Here is a 23,382-nt window from a genome sequence, read left to right as displayed (position 1 = left end):
CCAAAATGTGGAATGGAAAAGAAGTGAAGATCAAAGAACAAAAAACAAAACTGAAACCAAAAACCCAACACAAATACCTTGTTTAAGACAGAAAGCGTGAAACATCATCCCAAAGCAAGACTGCAGTCCTGCAATCTGACTCTTTTCTGAGAAAGACAATGTTTATTCAAGTCATATTAACCATTTCTTTGCTTCAATACGATTCCATTATCACAGCGTACCTTGGAGGACAAAGCTTCATATTGCAAGCATGAGTCATCGGTGGTGGTCTTTTGGAATTGTCGCACAGGGTTTCATTGACAGCTTGCTTTGTCTCTACATGCAGACACATCGCAATGGCTTCTTGTGTTCCTGGAAGGAAAACACTCATGAAACACTGAACACAGGAGAGAATTCTGTAAAGCTTACTCTTGAATAACAGTCAGTGAAAAAGCTCCAAATGCTGACTTCAACTGCGGGCTTAAAAACGAGCTCTCCAGTCAAAAAGAACACTGAGATAGTTTATATAATGTAAATGTCAAAATATATTTGTCAATTATATGTCGCACTTTGCTCCTGCGGTATTTAAAAGGTTTGATTTGGCATTCTAAATCTCTGATAACAATCAGAAAACAGTTAACACTCTGCACCGTCAGATGTTGTGTCTGCTTGGTTTAAAATGGTCTCAAGTCAATTGGTTTAATTGCCAAAATGATGGTACAAGTTACTCCTCACTTACCTTGACTTCCACGAGCTAGAGTCTGCAAAAGTAAAAGTAATTAAGAATATAAAAAAGAGCTTGCAGAAGTAGTCAGGAGAGCCCGACTGAACATAATCTCTCCGACAGGGGTCCTAAGAGGTACTATGGTTTTGCTGAAGGCAGTAAATCTGACCAAGCCCAGGGCTTTCCTTTCTTCTGACTGTTCTTGGCACTTTCTGATCTGCAGCTCTTACTACTTGGTAAGCAATAATAGTGATCATAAACCAATAGAATCAAATTCGAAATAGAAATTCAAAAATAGAATTCAAATCCATTTCCTTCCTATCTTTCGCTTATTCCCAGTGATTTTGAAGGACACAAAGCTGCTTTCAGCAGCAAGTTTTATGTTTCTTCTTATGACCACCTTCTAACATTTCAAAGGGGCTTGCATTTTAACCAGAAACCTTCACTAACAGCTTCATGTTACCTATGACATTACTTCCAAACATCACCACTATTGCTACACAAAAGCTACTAGGCTACTACAGTACTCCTGTATCTCTGTCAATTGTACATCAGGAATTGTTTACGGACACTGTTGATCATTATTTGTTCTGGTTTCAGTGAACTCATTGGTATATTTGACATAATGTCCATGACAATGGTCCATATTTTTCTGTCTTTTACAACACATTCATGAACACTGCCATTCTTTTCATTAACCTGCCATTCCTCTACCTATAATTCTTCAGTAGTGCATATAAGCCAGTTCAGGTCACAGTACTTCTTCGGGATATCTGAATCAGTTCAACTATTTCAGACACTTTAGCAGGTACAGACCAGCAGTCATTTTTCACAATAACATATTCCAGTTTCTTTCAGGCTCTCTGGTAGACCTCTAGATCCCCTCTGGGACTCTTTTTCAGTTCAGAAAGATCTTGTTATATAAATGTTTTGACTGCATCTACAAAGTCATGAATTTTTATAGAACAGAAGACCTGACCTCAAATGTGATTGACAACCTATTCCCTTCTACTATATCAAAGAATCAATAATTACATTAACATAGAACATACACATTGTGTAAATCATATTTCACCCTCAGGGCTGAGAATAAGCCTTTAACAAATATAAGGCAATAAGGCAGATGTGAAAATGCCCAAGCAAGATAAACCAATAGGCAAACATTTTTTTCTAGAACTCTACTATTTTGTGACACACTGACAACAAAGGGAATCTAATGTTTTCTGTCCAAATTTGTTCAGACAGAACGCATTTATTTAAGAAGAGCAGCATTCCTGTCTCCTTACTTAGACACAAAATGCCCGCCTGACAATCTCCAGGAGAGAAACAAAGATTTAGAAATTACACTCCTGCAGAACGGACCTAGGAATGACATTACCAGACAGGGAATGAAGCAGACATCAAGCATCCTTAGAATCTCTATTTTAGGTCAAAATCTACTCTATGCTACACACCTTCAACTTGCTGATCTCACTGCATTCCTGTGGGAAACCATACTCAGAGCTGATGTTGCTCTGTTCCAGGTTGTGATAAGTAATATCTTCTTAACATCTCACACAAAGGAGGGGAATGAAATGAAATTCCTTTCAGACCATCTAAATCATCAGTAATCCCATGGGAACTTTATATCACCATGTTATAAAAACTAAATTGGTCAGCCAAATGAACAAAAGCCTTGCCATTCCAAGTGACTGTAGCTTGCCACCTGGAGTTCATTAAAGCACTTCTGCTTTGCAGCATGACCTACCTAGCTTTCATTGTGTTACCAGAAGAAAATGTTGATATGCTGTCTATCTTCCATTTGACATAACTACAGGGCAGCAGTAGCAATTACTCCCCACAGAGGCCTTATTTCAAGGAAAATGGCACTCCGTTTTGATGCGGTAAGCACAAAACAGGTATTGCAGAGCTGTTAAAACATACCACAAACCTCCCTTCCTGTTCCTTAGTTTGCAGTTTAAGGACAGTATTCAATAAATAACTACAGTTAATTGATGCAATATTTGCTTGAACTTAACTGTCAAAACATCTTAACAGTTAATCTGATTTCTCTTCCTCAACTATAATTTCATGTTAGTTGGGAACTTCAGTCGTGCATGAATTTTTTATTCTATGTAAATTGGAAAATGGAAAGATCTATTATTCAAACAAGCTAAGTTTTATATGTATGACTTTCTTGGCTTATAATATAAACATAGTAGATAATTTAACTAAAATATTATGTATGCAGCAGGGAGCATTAAGTATTTTTACAGTAATATGATGCCCTATTGTAGTAATTATCCTACTATTCAGTGAAATAGAATATTTTCTATTTTAACCCACCATTCAAACCACATTCATTTACATTCTTTTATAAGCTTTTCTGTGAAGCGAAATATACAGTGTATGAAATCGCGTTAAAAGATCAGAATGCTAAGGAGAAAAAAAAAACACTTTCTGTCTTCTTTTTATAGTAAAAAGAAAATGGGGGTTGAAAGTTGCTGTGTATGTAAGAGGGTGAACGTCTTCAAGTCTGTGCCTTGAAGAGGAAGGACATTTATTTTTATTAGACAGTCTCATTTTGATGACTGCTTAGAAGTATGAACTATCAACCCAAAAGAACTCAGAAGAAATTCCAAGTCCTACATGTGCTTAAGCCTCTCTGCAAGTCTATTCACACTGGTAATGCTATTGTATACTCCTTCTGTAGAAGAGTAAACTGCTTTTGTAGTCAATGAAACCAGTCAAAGGAGTAACCAACTACCAAACTGCCCACTACTTTACAGAAAATGCTCTCAACTTCATGTGTGAGTCTGAGTCTCACAACAACCATTGTTTTTCCATAAAACTCTTACATTTAGCCTGAATCCACTGCTTTCCTAAGAATCTCAGGTTTCTTATAAATCAAATAGCAAACTTCTAGCTATTATTGTCCAGACAAGAGCCTAAAAACACAGCTTGACTGTACCCTAAAGATTCCAAAGCCACAAGCTACAGAGGAAAAAAATAAAAAGGAAATACTAATGTATTTATTTTTAATCTCACTATTTTTAAGCCAATATAATAACTTTGGGGGTCTTGAATTGTAATTTTTGAAGCATGTGAAATACGAATAATAATAATGACATTAAATTATCAGAATTTACCTCTTGTAAAGAGGCATTTTTAGGCCACTATGTCTATTGTGAAGGCATTTTCAGAATAGAGATCCAGGAAGTGTCTGATTAGCTTTTAAGTGGACAACATTTCTTTGAAGTAGTGTGGAGTAATTAAATGATTGACAGCACTAAAAAAACATTGTAATTTACATGAAAAAATCTTATTCCCAGCAGGCATACTTTTTATTCTGATAACAACTCCTCACTGACAGTGTTATGACAGTTAAAGCTGTGCTTATGTTGAGGACTCTGCTATCAGGACCAAAAAAGTTCATACTGAAAAAAAAAAGATACGGAAAAATGAGGGCAAATCCTCAGAACTCCATGCAATTTCTACCACAAAGATCACTCTCCTCATTGTCTTTGTTGCCAGAGCACACTGTTTGCTTATTTTCACCTTGGGATTTCTTCAGGTATTGAAGATCTTTAGCTTTCAGAATGATTACACAGTTTCTTACAGATGTTAAAGGTGATATCTGCCTCATGACAAATTAACATGGACAACTTTTATTAGTATTTATGGAAAGATTGATGAAAGAAGAAATAATTACGATAGCAGTCATAACAAAATGTAGCAGTCCTCACAGGCAGTAAGATTTATGGCATTCGATATGCTACATGACAAGCCATGTAGATTTGATGTAGAAACATACACTAAACGACCAATGTCAAATGCTGTCTGCGTTCTAGAAGCTGGTGAATAGGAAACTGGAAAGTAAAGATCATGTTTGATAATGAGCTGCAGACTGATCTCTCTCTGTAATTCTAATGCCTCAAAAACAATGTTACCATCTGCATTTTTACATTTGCTTTGGAGAGGGGCCAGAGGAGACTTTAAATTAAAAGTCTGGTCTGTATGAAGATCTAAAAAAGAAAAAAAAAAAAAAAAGGTGCAAGTGACAAGCACTGAAACAGAGATTCAGTCCTTGCCTCAACAGTGGCTGTAAGCCTTGCAGCTTATTTTTAGACCCTGCAGACTTTTCCCTCATTCAGAGAGGTGCAAGCAGTAAGGAAGGGAGGAAAGTTCCAAGGATACAGAAATCCACAGGAATTTATTTTAATAGCCACTGCTAGACACACACATATTAGAGACAAAGTACCGAATATAGTTTACATTATACTGGAATATTCCAAACTTAGATAACATTTCTTTCTTGTAACTAAAGAGTTCATCTAATTGAAATGAGATTTGAACATAAAACTTAGCAGAAAGGGATCTGATCCTTTGAACTACACAATGGAAAAAGAGTAGACACCATGAGATCGTTCGTTAGTACACTGCAATAAGTTGGAAACAGAAGAGATGTCTGGTTTCCTTAAAACTACTTATCGGCAGGTAATTTTCAGTCTGTTTGAAAGTGTTTGCCAAGGCAGCAAGAGGACCAGAACTGATAGGAGGAAAAAATTACTATTGCCTAACCAGCATAACTGCACAGGAGTTCTCAAGCTGTTCATTGATAAAGCACCCTGATAACTTCCCACATTTCCCGGGAGCAGGACATAAGAAAAATGTCTATGTATAGTACCAGTGATACCACAGAAGTCTTGAGAACACAAAAAGACATTTACCTCCAAACTTCTATAATGTCTTATTCTTATTTCACATCAAACAAACAGAATATTATAAGCAACTACAGGAAAATTCTGGGTCAGGCAACCTCACGAATTCATGAGAGGACCAGAAGTTGACAGCCAAATCCACACTCAGCTCCACCGGGAACAAAATAAAGCCAGATGTGATTCTGTTAACCAGTCATTCTGAAGCTCCTTTGTGCTGGCGAATGAATCTACTGTCTTCAGGAAATTCTCCTTAAATTACCTTTCGTCTGCACTCCAAATGCAATTTGTTATGTGAATGCTTTTGCATGGACAAACTCACATGCGAAGACACTAACAATGCAGATGTGCACATGTAATGACAGGCAAAGATCAGAAATGATTTCAGCTGAACTTCGACTGATCTCAAAAATTAAAAAAAAAAAAAGGGGGTTTTGGAACATCTCTGAGAAAGACATTGACTAAAAAGCAATAGAATAAATTTAAGATGGCAATGAAATAATTTTACGTTACAAAAATTTGTCAAGAGTTAAAAAAAACCCACAAATTTAGTAGTAAGAAAAAGCTCTGTTTCTGCTTTAGAGCATGAGTCCTTATCTCTATAAACACTTCCCCCAGAATGAGGAAATAGAGACAGCAGCTGTTGCTATCATGCCGTGTCTTATACATACATACTTGGATTACACCCTTGCTGTTCATCATGTCTACTGAAGGCAATGGAAGAAATGGATACATCGTCTTTTGTGACTGCACGTGCTGCTATCCCTATGAATCAATATAATCAGTGTTAAATGATAAAGAAGGCACTTGTCAGTCACTTACCATCCTGCTGATAGTGTTCAGGGGCATCCCTCCCAACTTCCATCTTCAAGTTTTGAACTGGTGAATAATACAAAGGCAGGCTGCTTTCTACGAGCTCCAGACGGGGCTCTCCACTTCCAATTGTAGTTGCTCTCCCCTTTCCTACATTTTTTATTTCTGCTATGGGTACAACTGTCTTCACTTCCCACTGATGTCATTGTTCCTGTCATATATAGGTGTGTTCATAATTCCACTGCCTCCACTTAACACTTCATAACTCACTTCTCTGTTCAGTTCCAAAGTACAGTATGTAGTAGCAACACCAGCAGCCTTGTCTAGTTGCATGTACTTCGAACGACAGGGAGATTCGATTACATCCAAAAAGGAATGTGCTTAACTACTTGCAGACAGATGTATGGCATGAAGTTCCTATAGAGTTATATGGTGTACCAAGACCTAAACAAACTCCTCCTCAATCTCCAGGCCAGTCAGACGGAAAGCAATACATAATATTATAATTTTATCTATGTCACAGGATATAGAAACTATAATTTTGTATCCATACTGTACTGAAGAAAATTGCAGCATTTTGGAAGATAAACAACTAATACGGAAATTTTACCTCGAAAACGATAACCTTTCAGTTCACAGGAAAAGAAAGTTCTTTTTTTTTTTTTTGCCCATCACTAATGCATCAAACACACTGGTACTACCAACTGCCTGGCAGCCAAGATTCTTGCAGCAATAAGACTGAAGCAAGCTGCTGTAGCAAAAGCTGCTTGTGTCTTACTTAACCAAATAAAGCCTGATGCTTGAACATATTAAGAATAATCTATAAATAACCTAGGAAAAAAAATAAAAGCTGAAGCTGCATGCTTTCCTACACATCAGCATTACCAATTCAGGTTAATGCTAACAGAAAACGTGGCAATTTCAAATACCAAGTTCTTATAAGTCAGGATTAAAAAGAAAGGGGGGGAAAAAAGGATAATAAAAGTACCTCCAAGACAGGTGGCTGAACAAGGAGTAAAACCAATGTACTCCCAGTCATAAATCACACTGCCATCTTCAGCACGTGAAAATTCTGGTGTGTAGGGGACAGGATTGCTGTCACAGGGTGCCTCGTGACATACTTGTTCTGTGGGGGGCTTCACATCTTCACACTCCTCCTCAGGCAGATCCACCTCAGTCTGTGTAAATGAGAGAAGAATTCGGCACTTCACATCCCGCACCTGTATGCCACTGCCACACGTGGCACTGCATGGAGACCACGGCTCAGGAATAAACCTGCAAATGAGCACAGCACAAATGAAATGTTTAGATTTAACTCTAGGATGTGTCCACATATGCACAAGTAAAACATCGCTAAAAAACATACATGCGGATATAACATAATGCATAACACTATCTGGTGCTTCAAATGACTGCACAATGGAATATGTTTTCTTAAGTCTTTCATTTTTCTCCCATCCCAGTTCAGATTGTTCTTTATTGGAAGAGTATTGACCAATCGATGAATGGTTTTGCCTTTCAGTAGTAAAAACTTAGCAAATGTCAGGCCAGTGCAACCTAAAGGCCTGCTGAGTTCAATGGCAGAGCTGGCAGGAGTCATGTCCAGGTGCTTCTGATAACAAATTTTAAGTGAACAACTGTGAGAAAAGCTGAAAAGAAAGGTTTTCTTTTATTATAGCAGATAAAATGGGCTTGGCTCTGAAACAGCAGGTCTCAAAGTCTTCACAAAGACAGCACACAAATTAACAAGGGTAGCCATGGAAGTGAAATACTTTAGCATGTGCCTAACTCTAAGCAGATCAGGCAGTCTTCTCATGTCAATAGGACTGTGATGTGCTCAGAATTAAACTTGTGCTTGGTTCAAGGACACTGTGCACAGGCTTACAAAATTCTGACTTCTCTCTCAAGTAATGACCTGTTGGTCTGTTCCTAAGAAAGTCCAAGTCCATTTGTAGTTATGTATTCAAATGGAAATATAAAATTCATAGACATTTATAGTTGAAAAGACTTCTTTAGTGACCTAACCATACCTAAAAGTTGACAGTATGAAAGTAAACAACTTTTCTTTGGTAAAAGTATGACCAGAAATTAGTGTTTTGTATAATGGCAGTTGAATGCATTAAGATGCTCCAGAAATAACGTATGGTGTATGATTTTGAAGTTCTGTAGAGCTGAGAGACAGTTTTGAATCACAGCATCCAGTTGATTTACGAAAAAACTCAGAAAATGTTAAGCATTTTTTCTTTGACTTATAGCAAAACTGTATCATAATGGAGGTTTTCCCGTTGAGTATTGGTGCCTGGGATTTTACAGAGAAGTTCAAGATTAAAAGAAAACACGTTCAAGTACTTTTTATTCTATTTTGGCATTTTGGTAACATAGCCATGTGACTTTTTAGCTCCTAAAATTCTGCAACACAGGTACCTCAGACGCAAGCCAACAGAGATAGGACACCCAAAACACATACATGTATATCTGTATATATAGAGATATGCACTAACGAAGGAACTGACTGCAGTGCCTGAGAGCCCCAGAGGGTAGCGTTGTATCTGAATTTTGAGTTTAGAATTTTTTTATTTTTTCATATTTATTTTTCAACACATTCCCAACCAAAGTCTGTGACAGAAATCATCAAAGCAAAAATCATCCGTGCAATGTAGAAATCAATAGTAGAAGTATTTATCTTCCACTTCTGAAGATTTTGAAGTCACAGCAGAGTTCTGGCTGCAGCAACAAGCCCACCAAAAGCAAGAAACACTTCTTGCTCGTGCTCCTGTTCTTACAGGGCTCTAAAAGTGTAGAGAGCTGGCCAAAAGCCAGCTTTGCTGCTGCTGAGAGTGGCAGGTAGCCTACAAAGCACAAGGTAGAACAGGTGACTCAGCACAGAGATTTTAAGCCCTACGTTTGGCAATGCTTGGTTTGAGGCCAGAAGACTTATCTGCCCAACAAGCTCAGTCGAGGTGGACTCCACCAGCAAGTTCGGCTGCCAAACAGCAGAAAATTGAAGAAAGCTGCAAGACAGATGGGCTGAACACAGGCATAGAGGAGGGCTTCCAACATGAGCCTCTGCTGCAGAAACTTGCTGAGTGCGAGAAACCATCAGGGAAATGTAAGTGTATAACAAAACATTTGGGAGGACCGGACAATAAAGTGGTCATTCCTGACAAAGGATGACTCCTTTGACACTGAAAATACCGAAGATACGGTCGCTGTACCAAGGAAAGTGATGAAACAGAGTCCACTTTGCACCGTGGCTCCTTGTCTGCCAAATTCTACAAGCAGAAGCTGCACAAGCGGCTGCAGCAGCCCACCTCATTGCTGACCCCCCCAGTCTGTCATGCTGCAGGTGCCCAGGCACCCGCCAGCCCATGCCACACGAGGCCCACTCCATCAGTGTTAAGAACGTGGGTAAGACCCTGCTGCAGCGGGCAGCTTACCTGGGCTACCAGGAAGTCATTCTGTATTGCCTAAAAAACAGGGTCTGTGACATTCACCACCACGACGACTCAGGTTACTGTGCCCTGCACAAGGCCTGTTTCAGTGGCTGGCTGAGCATCACACGACTTCTCCTTAAGAACGAGGCTCATGTGAACTGCAGCATGTAGGGTGGAATCAGACCAATCCATGACACAGTACTGAATGATTACTTAGACACTGTCCACCTCTTACTGTCTTATGGTGCTGACCCAATGCTCCCATGCTTGAGGAAGACATTTTTCAGATGACTCACAGCAAGCCAATGGGGACCTTCCTCACAAAGTATTTAACTGACTTGCAGGGTTGAAGCGCCGATCACCCTGATCTGTACTGGGATTTCTACAGCAGCTCTCTCTGTGATCCAAAATATTAATCTGGATTCGATGTCTTGGCAAATCTCCCTGGCCCAGATGAGGAAGACAATGATGGCTTTAGTGATCTATTTGAAACAGAATTTTCAGATGAGCCATTCCTACCACGCTACAACTTCCAAATCTGTCTGTCTGATCAAACACAGAACTGGCTCTTGTTCTTCAAGATGGCAAAGAGCCTAAAAATGTCATCTCACATCTTCTGGAGGTAGAGTTTTACAAATAGCCTTCAGTAAAAAATATATATATATTTTTAAAAAGATGCTTGGATTAGATTAACTCAGTGGTCTTTTCCTACCTTAATAATTCTTTGATTAGTAATGATTATGTGATCAGCAAGAAGGGGCTGGAGAAGCCTGTCAGATGTGGGAGACGATGCTTCTAGATAATAGGAAGGATAGGTTACTGGGTTAAGATTAGGATCAAACATGACAGATGGTGAACACCTAGGACTGCAGGGTAAGTGAAGAGGAAAAAAAGTCAGCAAAGCTGTGACAGGACATGCACTGATACCACAGGTCTGCACTCACACTGTGTGGCCACAGTGGAATAGATCAGTCATGTCTACATAGGCATGAAGGTGAGAGGAAACCCATTACAGTGTTCCCAACTCAGCTCTACTATATTCTAAATACACTCTGAGCTTGCATGCTGAGCCCCTGCGAGTCCTCCTTGCTTATTCTGTCAAACTGCTGCTGAAGGATTCTTAAAGCAGACAGACTACACAAGTACATTGCTGCCACAGATGATTCTGTAACGCTAGAGATTATTCTCTTTATAGCTTCATGCTGAATTCTCCTGAGAGGCAGCCTGCTATACTTCTACTCCGACATGCTGACATTCAACCGGCACATTTGATTGTATCACTCCATTTCACAATCACACGTGATTTTACATTTTTGCCACTAACCTGCTTGAATTTAGGGCCACCAGTTTGGGGAGCAAAATAACCCCTCACAGTAGGTTGACCCCTGACTTGGGAGGCTAGAGCAGTGAAAGGGTTCAAGTACAGTCACCATAACTATGGAAACACCTGTTTGGCAAGAGGTTTCCCTGTGCGTTACTGCAGGTGTAAAGATTTTTTTTACTTGTGATCACACCTGCTCACGCATGTGTGCCAGAAATCAGGAACCAGAAATCAGAATCAGATGGAGGAAGAAAAACAGGAGGTTTGGGGCATACTCAACTTTCAGATAGAGCAATGTAAATCCAAAGTCATTTCAATAAGCTCATCTAAATTATTTTAAACTGCAACTGCTACAAATGAGTGCTGAAGTTGGATAAGTAGAACAGAGTGCTTTTCAAAAACTCACAGAATACTCACAGAAAGTTACATGTTAAATATTGATTACATGAGTCAAATATAAGTAGGCCTGTACACAAGGGACACAAAGAATTGTGTACGTACAATTCCTTGTGTCCCTCGTGGAACTGTGTACATACACGTGACAGGAACAAACCTAGCTGGATTTAGGTTAGACTTCCATACCTAGACCGTAAGTGTTGTCAGGCTTATCCCCATCCATTTGAAGGAGACTCAAAAAATCAAAAAAAATCCAGGTGGTCTTTCACACACATACACATACATAAAATGTCACAACTCATCCCCACAGATTTAGCTCAGCTCAGAGATCAGCAGCTTTTTCTCACTTCCTTTACGCACTGGTCTCTCTCCACCAAGCAAATTCTGGCAGCCCTACAAAGTACTTCTTAATTTCTGATAAAGCCATTAACATTCTTCAGGTAACAGCACACCGGGAGAAAATGAAAATAATTATTATACATCAAATGGAATGCTTCTTTGTGCGTTCATTTAGTCTTAATTTGTTTAAATTAATATCACTTGATGTCGCTTGAACAATACAGGGACACTACTAATAGAGTAACTAAGCTCTATGTCATCCAAAACAGGAGCTCCAGAAGCAAAGCTGTTGAGAATAAAATTAGGAACAGCTCATAACACAACTCATCTCCAAGGAGGGCCAAATGTCAAAGCAAACTGCAGAGCCAAGAGTCATTTCAGATCATCTGCAAAACATGCTGGAAATATTTCTTCGCTCTATAAGACAATGTACTTACGTTGGCTCTTCTGAGACTGCTCTGGTCTCCTCCATTTCATGTGCCTGTTTAAACCATGGGGATTTTGCTTCCACAGGACTTTTTTCTGGTAGAGAAAAAATAAACACTAGGCAATTCCTCCAAATGCAAGGTGATAAGCAGATGTTAGCATTATACGCCTTAGTGCTTCATACTTTACACTGCCTATTGATCTTTTTATTCAATTTTTAGAATAAATATATAGTGGATACTAAAACATCATTTATTAGGAAATTTCCATCCTGACACCACTTTTTACTGAGAGGTTACCAGTAATCTTATTTTAATTCCTATTTAGTCTTTGATTTTTCTCTACATCTTCCCCAAGCACGGGCATTTTATATTAGATTGTAGTTTATCTTTCAGTGTAATGGGTTATCAATGTAATGTAAGTTTATAGCTGAACCAATCAGAAAGTTGATAAGCCCAAACAAAGCAAAAGTATGTTATTCTCCAGATGGACTATCCTCATTAAAAGATTTCCATGCGATAAATTAATTTTGCTAATCAAATTAGCCAGCTTTACCAAATACAGAATTCAATATAATAATTAGAAAAACAAAACAAAAAAAAACATAAATTCTAGCTTTTTTTAAAATCTGTCTACGTATCCCTATACTTCTGTGATGCCTTTTCGTAGGGCAACATTAGACACTTGAGGATATCTGCCTCCAAACTAAAATCCCAGAAAGCTCTTTAATTTTCAGTGCTGGTTTCCACCACATGGTTTAACCCTGAATTCTTCATGCTTGAAGAATAGTCTAGAGTCTGAAAACATCCCAAAGAGAAACATTAAGCTGTCTGCAGATAATTTGCACTCTTTCTGAATAAATCTTTACGGTGAGTGTCTGAAACACAGTCTTTGAAATAAAAGCTGAAAAGAACAAGAGTAGCACCAACCAAAATTTTCTGGGCACAGAGGGACAGAAATGAGTAAAGGACAAAATATATTACTTCCTCCCAATCTCCCCATCTTTATTTTTTCTTTCACCTTCACAACTACTTTTCTACATCATATCAACTCTTTTAGAGAATATTTCTCAATTCACATAATTGTTACAAACACTGTAAATATTTATAAAACATTTATAACTTAATGGACAGAAGAGGTCCACATGGAAGACTGATAATTATGAGATGCAAACGAACAACATCCCAGCTGATACGTGCAAGCATCATTCCCATTTCAAGTGTTACTGAACAACTATTCCTTACCGTCTTGAACTCATTAATTCTGGTTTTCCCAATATGACTGAGTTGTATAGATATAGTTAGCATGCTCACCTTATGACTGCCTGGCCACATTATCAGCAAATATCAGCAGGACGCTTCTCCTAGCACCAATAATTAAAATATCTGTTTCTGCCAAGACTAAAATAAGTCCCAGTAAATTCCAGCTTCTGGCATTTCTGAGAGGTTACTAGGGGCTTTTAATTCTCTTAACAAAAATGTAAAACCATAACAGACTCAGATGAAGTTTCATTTACCTCTTGGCTTGTAACATGGTATTGGCACGATGCACTCTTCTTTTATGTGTAGTTTAAGTTGTGGATTACAGCCACCAACATGCTGCCCACGGTGGTCAATGCACAACACTACCCGGTAACGTAAGCCTCGGCCACATGTCACTGTGCACTGCAGGAGATAAAGCAACCATCTTACTCTCTCTTTTATTTTATTTATAAATACTGATAAAAAGCAAGTTTGAAATACTGATGATATGTTTACTTAAGTCTTTCCAGAATTAATCAGATATCAGAGATGTGACTACAACCCTGCATTTCTGGGTGAATAAAGAGAAGGCTGATGCTTGAAGAAATGCTAATTTTTGGAAAGAAAATGGCTTGCTGGGGTTCTGTAAAGCTTATCTGATTGGCAACAATCTAAAACAGAGGGGTTGGTGTACTGAGAATATGCACTCTCAGAATGGTCATTTTCAGTTTAAGCTGGGTCAGACATGCTGTGAGAACTGTTTCTCCACTACAAGACAGTGATGTCATCTGGACAAACTAAGAAATTATAGAAGTGTTGAGCTATCTATCAGATAACTACAGCCAAGATGAGTTGGCTCTATGTTCCTGTTACTATAATGAAAGGTAAGAATGCTGGAAAAACACCCTTGCAGACATATCAGCCACTAGACAGCCTTTAGCTATTACATGGAGTGGAAGATTACATTTACCAAGAACTCAGAAACAAACAACCTGATTGCAAAGGGATCTGACCTCTTACTCTAATTTCTCCTCTTTGTAAAGCAGGAATTCAAGAGGCATAAATAATTCAATATGTATTTTTACCTACACAGACACATTAATTTTTTTTTTTTTTAATTGCTATCAGGCCAGGTTAATTAGAACAAACTTATCCCATGAAATGCTATGAGTCTTGCCTCCATTTTTTTTTTTTTTCCTGTAGGTCTGTACTCACAAATACATGATAACACAAGATCAGATGTTTTTTCTTTTTCTTTTTTTTTTTAAGAAGAGGATAATAGTCTAAAACACTTTCAACTTACCTGAGACCATTCCATTGCCACCCATTTAGGACAATCAAACAGATTGCAGGTTTGAATGACTTTGGGCTTAGGGGCATACATGCATTTCCATTCTTCCACTTGCAGAATCTCTCCGTGTATGGTCTCCTCTACACACACAAAACTTCTCCTCTGAATACCACCTCCACAGGAAACTGAACACGCAGTCCAAGGGTTATGTTCCCACCTGGCAAAAGGACTTGTAGATTAAAAACAAGGCTACTTTTTATTCCACTAACCTCTATTAGAAGTGCAAAAAACTGAATCTAATCTCAATGTAATTAAAACCCACTTATATTTTGTTTCTTAATTCTTACCACACATTTAATGTAAAAAAATTGAATTACAGAGTTGCATTGCATTATTCCAGGCTTAAATTTATGTGCAAAATGAAAAGACAAACAGGACAACAAATTTAAGTAAGATTCACAAACATAACTGAAAAGCTATTTCACGTATTTATGTTCAAGTTCCTAAATATGCTGAGTTTGATTACTGGAATTGTTTTCTTGCAGATAGTCTATATTACCTAAATACAATATTTTTCACAGTTTATTTTTATTTGTCAGAGAACATGAAGCATATGTACTTGAGATTATATGAAGCACAAAGACAGAACAGACTATGCTGACTGAGGATGTTGCTACCCACAGCTGCTCACTACTGCCCACATTGGTGCAGACTACACATTGGTGCAGACTACTCTCAAAAATCTGTTCATGAAAGAGTTCTGCGAACTCCAATTGGTGAACTCCAATACTTGTTTTGGGAAAAATCAGCTATTTCAGCTCAAACTGTCTTCATCCTTAAGGACTCTGAACCAACTATGTTGTGACAGATACCATTTAGCTGGTTACTACTGCAGTTCTGCAAGAGTTTTCCACCTACATTAAAATGCCATTGAATGAGTTTGTATTCGGTCTTTTCAACTTGCTTCAAGCAAAAGGCAGCTATTTAACCATTTCAGCCACTTCAGGTAACCTACCTGTTTTCTCCTGAAGCAGGGAGAGACAGAGATTAAGGAAAACTCACAAAGCCCTGCCAGCTAGCAGAGCTATGGTTCAGCAGCTTCCAGCAGAGGGTGATATACAAACTGGTGGGAAAGAACGTCTTTAAAATGAAAATTTACCCATGGTCTCAGACCTAACTACAGTAAAGATGGAAACTGCTGTACCATCTGAAGTGAGAATTACATGGAAGTGTTTAGGTTATAAGCTGGGTTTCATTTATTTTTCAATCTTAGCATAGATGTGTATTTAAGCAATTATTTTGCAACAAAAACAAATCTCAGTGCCCCATTCTTGCCATGCTTACAGATCACAAGCCTCTGTCATAGCATTTATTGATAGCATACACTCAGCCATATGTATTTTTCTCACTCTTTGCCTCCTGTCTGCTGTTTTCCTTCCACCACCCACACAAATTAAAGCCAAGCACTAGGAAATAGTTGAGTTTTGGACCAAATCTTATGGTTCATCAATGTCTTGCTAAAAACTTATTCATCTGACAACTGCAGGGGTTCACAGAGGATTATGTATAAAAAACACACCCATTTTGAATAATGGACACAGTAACTACAATACCCCCACCAAAATCGGTTAATCAAGAGTAACACAGCCATCAAAGAGGAAGTCATAATCTTGGAGCAGATGGAACAAAGTACTATAATCCAAGTTAAATTTAAATAATCATTACACCTTTTCTGTGATACAACAGGTAAATCAAGGAAACTTTCTGTTTTAAGCATTCCTATGAAAACATATTAATCATGTCTAAGGTCAACAAAAGAATGAGCATAAAACAGAGAGCAAGCCACATAACATTAACCAGAGTATACATTCAAAAACATTCAGAATAAGGCCGTATGCATGGATATCATATCACTAGTGTACAATACATTTGAAGAGCAACAGCTACACTTTTCTTCAAATGAATATCCAGTGTTAAATCATTTTCTTTAAAAAAAAAGAAAAAGGAAACGGGAAAAGAAGAAAAAGCCAGGAACTAAAGAGTAATTAACTGTTCGATGAATTAGCAGCTCATGGATTTATATATATATAAGGCTCACTGTGCTATATGTAATACTAGCCTCACAAGTGTTTATAGCATAAAGTTTTATAGTTGTTTTTCTTTATCTCATCAGTTTCAAACACACTCCAGATCCCATACTCCCAAAAGCATTTTCAAGACGGGGAGTGAGGTCCATGGCTACTGGGGAAAAGGGGGTCTTGGACAGGCAGTCAAGGAGATACTTTCCAGAACCCACAGCTGTCAAGGGATTCTCAACAGTCCAACAAGTCTGAAATAAATGGAGGCATTCCAAAAGCTTTAAAAGAAAATTTTCATCCTGGGAAATTTTTCTATTTATTTCAAAAGAATTCTCCATCTGTAAAAATATTTCATTGGGGCATTTACAGCTCCAGCCACAGGAGAACTCTTTCAAGATCTTGTGGTGTGCACCATGACTTTCCCACAACTTCCCTGTGTGAATGGGCAAGCAGTGGTAAATGCCACAGGACTGCAGATGGCCCCTGAGTTATGTAGGAGGTGTGATGTATGACTGCTGGTTGAGATGAGGTAGCCTGTACAGCTTTACTCAAGCATATCTGCAACACTGGTTTTCTGCCTGCTTTGCAATAATAGTTTTGGGTTAGCATGTGAACAGGTAAGAAAAAAGAAAGCAGAAAGCAAAAACAGAAAAAGCCCTGCAGAACTGATACAGACTAATACAAGGCAATTACTTTACAGGCAACAACACAGGAACACCTCACTACACTGAAGCAAGACTTAAGTCCACGTTGGACCAGATTCACCTCACTGATGCAAGTATTTCAGAAATTTCAGTAAGAGGTGCCTTTACACCTCTGATATGTTTCCTCATGCGTCTTTTTAGTGGAAGGAACACAGTAAATTAGTCTGTCCTATTTCTTTTCTTTCCATCCTGATGACATCAACTCTGAGCCCAGCTTGGCCATCTGCTTCCATCTTTCAGTTCTTACTCCTGAGCATTGCACAGAAAGACCGTGACATCTTCTGATGGTACACACGGTGTTGCTGAAATGAGGTGGGCCTTTGTCTGTAGTTCTTGATATTTGAAATAAGAGAACCTGCCCACAGCTTTATCACAGACATAATCCATCTCACCAGAGTGTCATGCAAACATGCTGAGCACAGTAAAGCACAGAAAGGGGATTAAATTTCTCATCCAGCTTGTCTCCAGCTGAGTGGTTCAGAAGATGAAATACTCATGAAAATAAATTGTGCTGACTTTCAGAGGAGATCTGAACAAAAAGGAACTGACAGAAGAATTGGCAGAAGAAATGGAAGGAGAGAGAGACAGAACAATTACAGAACTTCACAGAATAAAGATGTAAATGAAAAGATCTCAACCGGTGTATGAAAGCCAGAATACATCACAGGAGAGCTGATCCACAGCAAGCATAAATTGTTACGGAAATAAACTTTGCCCATTTGTACCAGCTGTAATCAGTAGCTCCACTGAGCCATGCAAGTCTATGATTTCATTCTTATTACTTCATATCTTTAGTCATTTAGAAAAATATACATTATTCATTTCACTGTATTCTAAAGCAGAGCTTCAGCTGGGATAAATACACATCTAAGTCCATTGACTATAATTCTTTACGTTAACAGTAAGTCTGGCTCAATGCTTTTTAGTACTAATGTCTTTGTAAAACATTTAAACATTTCAGAGAAGCCTTACGATTCTATGACTGATGGGAGATGAAAAAAGAAGAAAGAAAACAAATAAGTAAAAGGCATTAATCTGTGCTCTCATGTCTTAATTTTAGTCAGTAGACATTCAGAAAACAGAATATCTTTAAATTGTCATGTCAACCTTGATGTCATTAGAGTGTAGGTCTAAATAGTAAATAAGGTCTTTCAAGTGAAGAGGAACCGAAGTGCCTTGTCACACAGGGAGACCAGTTGTATTTGTGAATATATTCACTGCATTCATCTTCAGACTAAAAATCTTTCAATAAAATACATGAATTTTAAAGGAGATGCTCTTCTTATCAGTACAGCATGAGAAGGATTAGGGGAACAACTCTTTGCTGAAGTCTTTCATGTTGATATCGTCAAGAAGAGCATATTAACCTCTTACTGCTAAGCTAATTACCCAAAGTGCAAGATTCAAAACTGAAATACTGATTTTGTTATGAACTTGCTACTTACAGCAAAAAGCATCATCAGAGAAAGTTCAATGATCTAATTCACTCAAATAGTGAATTTACAGTCAAAATTGAGATGGCACTGAAACATACGCTGTTCTGATTGTACATACCGAGGAAGTGGCTGGAAGTGATCATATGGCATGATTTCTTTAAATCCATCACTGTCAACAAAATAAATATTGCAGCATTATTTCTTATATTCAAGGCTCAACACCAACTACATACATACTTACACACAATCATACTTCAAGTAATTAATTCCCAATGTGAAACGAGGGAATCTTACATTCACTGCATGTTACCTACCTCTGTAGCCAACAATGACTCATACAATCTTAAATTTTCTGGAGGGAGAGAGAAATCTATTCACCATACAGCTTCTCCACTTAATTCCACACACACACACACACACACAAAAAAAAAAAGCTACTTTACTAACAAGAAATACATACTTCTATCTGTAATGAAGACCTCTGAGGAATGTGTGGGACTGAAATAAATGCACCTCAGGATTAAATCTAAATAGGTCTGAATGGTGTTTAGGATCCTTCTACAGTAGTTTGCTTGAAGTGCCAGCATAAAGCCTTACTTCCAATACTAAGAAATATGGCATTCTATCTAGTAGTAGTCCTCTTTTTCTGTCTGTATACAATAAATTTGAAAGGAAAAAGAATTACACCCTTTCTTTCTCTTATTTTCCAAATCCAACTTTGCAATATTTGGCACCCATTGCCATTAAGCTTTACTGAAGACTTACCACTCCATAGAGTGATCAGCTATCCAGGAAAAAGTCTTGAAAGCCTGCACATCTATAACTGTTAGAGGTCACTATCAACGATTATGTTCAACAGGAATGAAAGGAAATGGACAGTTTAGCTATAGGAAATGAAATCCATTGAGTGTGTTTCCTTTTCTTCTTCCATATAACTCTAGCTTGTCCAGCTGGCATATTACTGTGAGGTTCTGGGACTTGATACTGAGATGTTATTTTAAGATTCTTTTAGCACAGCCAGGAAACCTCATCAGACAGTCCAAAAGTTAGTTTGAAATACTGTAGTGCAATTCAATACAATTTATGTATACCGCAGCTTTTATAATTTGGCAATAATATCCCGTTGTATTTGTACCATGAGTAATATTTTTTTTTCTATTCTTAATGTAAAAGTAATACTAATAACAACAACAAAAAAATACAGGCACATACACACACAAAAGAATGAAGCCTCAAATTTCAATTATTGTCAACGCTGCAGTACAAAAAAAGAATGAGACTTTTTGGTAGATAAATGAATAAACCAAGATAAACTACATCCAAAACTTGACTGAGAACTAGAGCCACTGCCTGTTTGTATGGAGAAATTCTGAATGGCAGGATTGATAAAATCCAAAAACTGGTATACAATCTTTCCTCATAAAACATCATAAAAACCTCATACTAGTGCCATTACACTCAGCAAAGTAAAGAAGATAGAATTAGCCCTCGAAGAAAGAGCTACCTGACATTTGTAATATGGTATGCAATTGTAATGGTATGTAATATGTAATTGGTATAAAGCAAAATTGTGTATTGCACTACACTGAAGAAATACTGCAAACCCACTGACAATGGTGCCCAATGCCAGCCTTCAATGCATGCAATAATCAACCAAGACTAAGTAGCCTTAAATATTAAAAGAACCTGAATTAGTTAAATATGATTACTTGTTCGTTAGTAAATGACTGCACCATGTACTTTAATTTATTGCTCATACAAACCTAGAAGGACAGGGATCCATGTTGCATTCTTTTAGCTTAGGCTTTGGTTTCTTATTTTCTGGGTAATAATGACAATAATGATCAGGAACAACACGCTTCAGACGAATATCCACACATTCAGCAGAATTAAGCTGATAACCTAATGCAGAAGCAAAGGTAAACTGTAATAATGGAGATCAATTAAAGCAGACTTTTCTTTCTCCCTTTACCACTCTCCCCTCCAAATCCCCCCAAACAATGTGGTTCCATAGAGTTAATTTGAGTATTATTTTTCCTTGGTTTGCTTTAAAAAAAAGGAAACACTGCACAGGAGCATGCAGAGCTAGATTTTCATCGAAGGTAATTCAGTGCAACAGTTATGTTAACTTATCCTAATTCTACATGAGACTCTGACACATTGCTCTAATAATACTCAAAGGATACAAGTAAAAGCATACATAAATGTGTCACATGTGACATAATGGAACAGCTCACCTGTCACAAGGCAACCCTACAAAGTCATATGGTTCTACTACACATTCCACGATTTATAACAGCCCTCCCCCAAGGAAGAGTTAAAGTGTATTTTAGTGAGAGCTTTATTACATGGTCATGCATGCTGAAAAAAAAAAAAAACGAAAAAAAAAAAAAAAACAACAACCTTAAAACAGAAAGCCAGAAAGCCAGAGGAATTGAAGATGAGATCCAAAAACTATGTTAAGTTAAACTGAAGAAAACCAAGAAATAGTTTCAAGAACATTCCTAGTTGAAGAGCCAACAAAAGAAAACTTGAAGTAACTACTTGGTGTAAAAAATAAAAATAAAAAAATAAAAAAAAAAAATGTGGACAGACCAGTTAACAGAAGGGATCTGAGTTTTATAAACCATTGGGTTTCTTTTTTGGCTAAGAAAAAAAGGCTCATTCAGAGGAGCGGACTTGGACTTAACATAAGGAGAGGAGGAGGATGTTCTGGTATGTGCAAAGAAAAAAAGTTTGAAACCACAAGAATGAAAATCCAAATGGAGTCAATAAACTAACAGAGCTCAAGAGCCAGTGTCTACTGAAATTGCTATAGTATCATATATCAGTGGCTTCATTTCTGTGTCTCTTGGCTGATTCAAAGTGTCATCATGCATAAGGGTGATAACCATAAAGAAGAACTAAGCAGTTCCAGTCCTCAAATGTTCTTGTTCATTCAAGCTTGCCTGTGCTTTCTGATATGTCCTTGCAACACTCCCCCTACCCACACGTGAAGATTACAAAATTAAATATATTTTAATTCAAGTGAGTAACGGTGGCGTGCTGATTCCAGATAACAGGTTTAAGTCAGGTAGCTGCAATACAACTCCTCTGCATGCCTCAGCAGTATGCCATCCCTAAGACTCCTACTTCTGTGGGTAAGCATTAGCTCAGTTTTATGCTTCTTCACTCACTAGCCTCTCCTCTCTCAGGACTGCCATCAACAGTGACAATCTGTTGATACAGATACCAGATTCATATTATGGATATGCAGCTACAAAGCCAGACACTGAAAATACTGACTAATTTCAAAGCAATCACATGTAGCTGTAAGTTTCAAACAATATCATTGGTCTGAATAAGGCTATATTTGAGTTAGTAACTTTGAAGGTAAATATGTCCTTTGAGTTATTCAGTGTCTATACAGTGTTTACATGCAATCACCAAAAATAACTGTGTTGCTGTACGCTTCTTTCCTTATCAGATAGGTTTGGGAACAATTCCTAAATACAAACCATGAGAATTATCATGACAAGTTGAATCTGAGTTAGCAGTGTGTCCTGGCAGCCAAAAGTCCGACCATACCCTGAGGTACCTCAGGCACACTGCTGTGCGTGGTGAGGGAAGAACTGTCCTGTTCTGCTCTGCACTCTGTAGCCTCACCTTGAGCTTTGCGTGCACGTTTGGACACCACGATATGAGAAGGACATAAAGCTCTTAGCATCCAAAGGAGGGCTACATAGACAGGGAAGGGTCTAGAGGGCATGGTGTGTGAGGAGTGGCTGAGGGTCCTGGGTTCGTTCGTCCCAGAGCAGGGCAGGCTGAGGGGAGGCATCATGGTGGCCTGCAGCTCTTCACAGGGAGCAGGGAGGGGCAGTGCTGGTCCCTCAAAACCACATTTCCAGAGCCACAGGTGTTGATAGTAATTGTTTCTTAAAGTCTATTTATTCTGCTTTCTGTGTAACTAGTTTCTAAATACAGTGTTCTAAAACTGCCCCTCATGTCCACCAATGTGGTCAGAAATACCTCCTTCTCTTAATCTTTTGATTATTTTTACTTTGTATTTCTTTGTTTACTTTCCTAAAATATCATTTAGGAATTGTTATTTTCCATTCTAAACGTCATATCTTTATATCTTAAGATCTTATCCTGACGATCAATGCAATTATGAGAACATGACTTCTTGAATACAAGATTAAAGCAGTTATATTAACTGAGGAAAAAACAACTTCCTTGCTACTGTCATCAATTTTTTTGAAGAAGAACCACCACCAATGTGCAAAGAGACACAAACATTTAATCAAGAAGCATGTAGATGAAGGTTGTAAATCAGCAACTTTCAATCTTCACTAGTAAACACACTTCAAAAATTGCCACTACTTACCTCCTCCACAAGTCACTGTGCAGGGGAAGAACTCTGTTTGTCTCCATTGATGACTGATAGGCTGATAGAAAAAGAACTGAACCACACTGTCTTTCGATCCGGAGTACCTGGTCTAGAGAAAGTTCCATTAAAACATG

The 23,382-nt window shown here is 38.0% G+C and overlaps 1 protein-coding gene across 6 annotated transcripts in view; it reads right to left on the bottom strand.

Moving 5' to 3' along the window:
• ADAMTSL3 (ADAMTS like 3) overlaps positions 1 to 23,382 on the bottom strand; it is a 178,841-nt gene that overhangs the window by 34,657 nt on the left and 120,802 nt on the right. For all 6 annotated transcript variants that reach the window (XM_004943830.5, XM_004943825.5, XM_004943826.5 and 3 more), the window contains 8 exons: positions 23,246 to 23,357; positions 20,643 to 20,781; positions 18,998 to 19,048; positions 14,674 to 14,878; positions 13,646 to 13,793; positions 12,141 to 12,225; positions 7,202 to 7,488; positions 222 to 351 (listed from right to left, as the gene is read on the bottom strand). In XM_004943830.5, coding sequence (XP_004943887.2) covers positions 222 to 351; positions 7,202 to 7,488; positions 12,141 to 12,225; positions 13,646 to 13,793; positions 14,674 to 14,878; positions 18,998 to 19,048; positions 20,643 to 20,781; positions 23,246 to 23,357 — 1,157 coding nt within the window. The remainder of the gene's footprint in view (positions 1 to 221; positions 352 to 7,201; positions 7,489 to 12,140; positions 12,226 to 13,645; positions 13,794 to 14,673; positions 14,879 to 18,997; positions 19,049 to 20,642; positions 20,782 to 23,245; positions 23,358 to 23,382) is intronic.

This window comes from Gallus gallus, chromosome 10 (assembly GCF_016699485.2).
Source record: "Gallus gallus isolate bGalGal1 chromosome 10, bGalGal1.mat.broiler.GRCg7b, whole genome shotgun sequence".
In the NCBI taxonomy this organism is placed as follows: domain Eukaryota; kingdom Metazoa; phylum Chordata; class Aves; order Galliformes; family Phasianidae; genus Gallus; species Gallus gallus.
The sequence above is the reverse complement of the archived record's forward strand: the minus strand, read 5'-3'. Positions and strand labels throughout refer to the sequence as shown.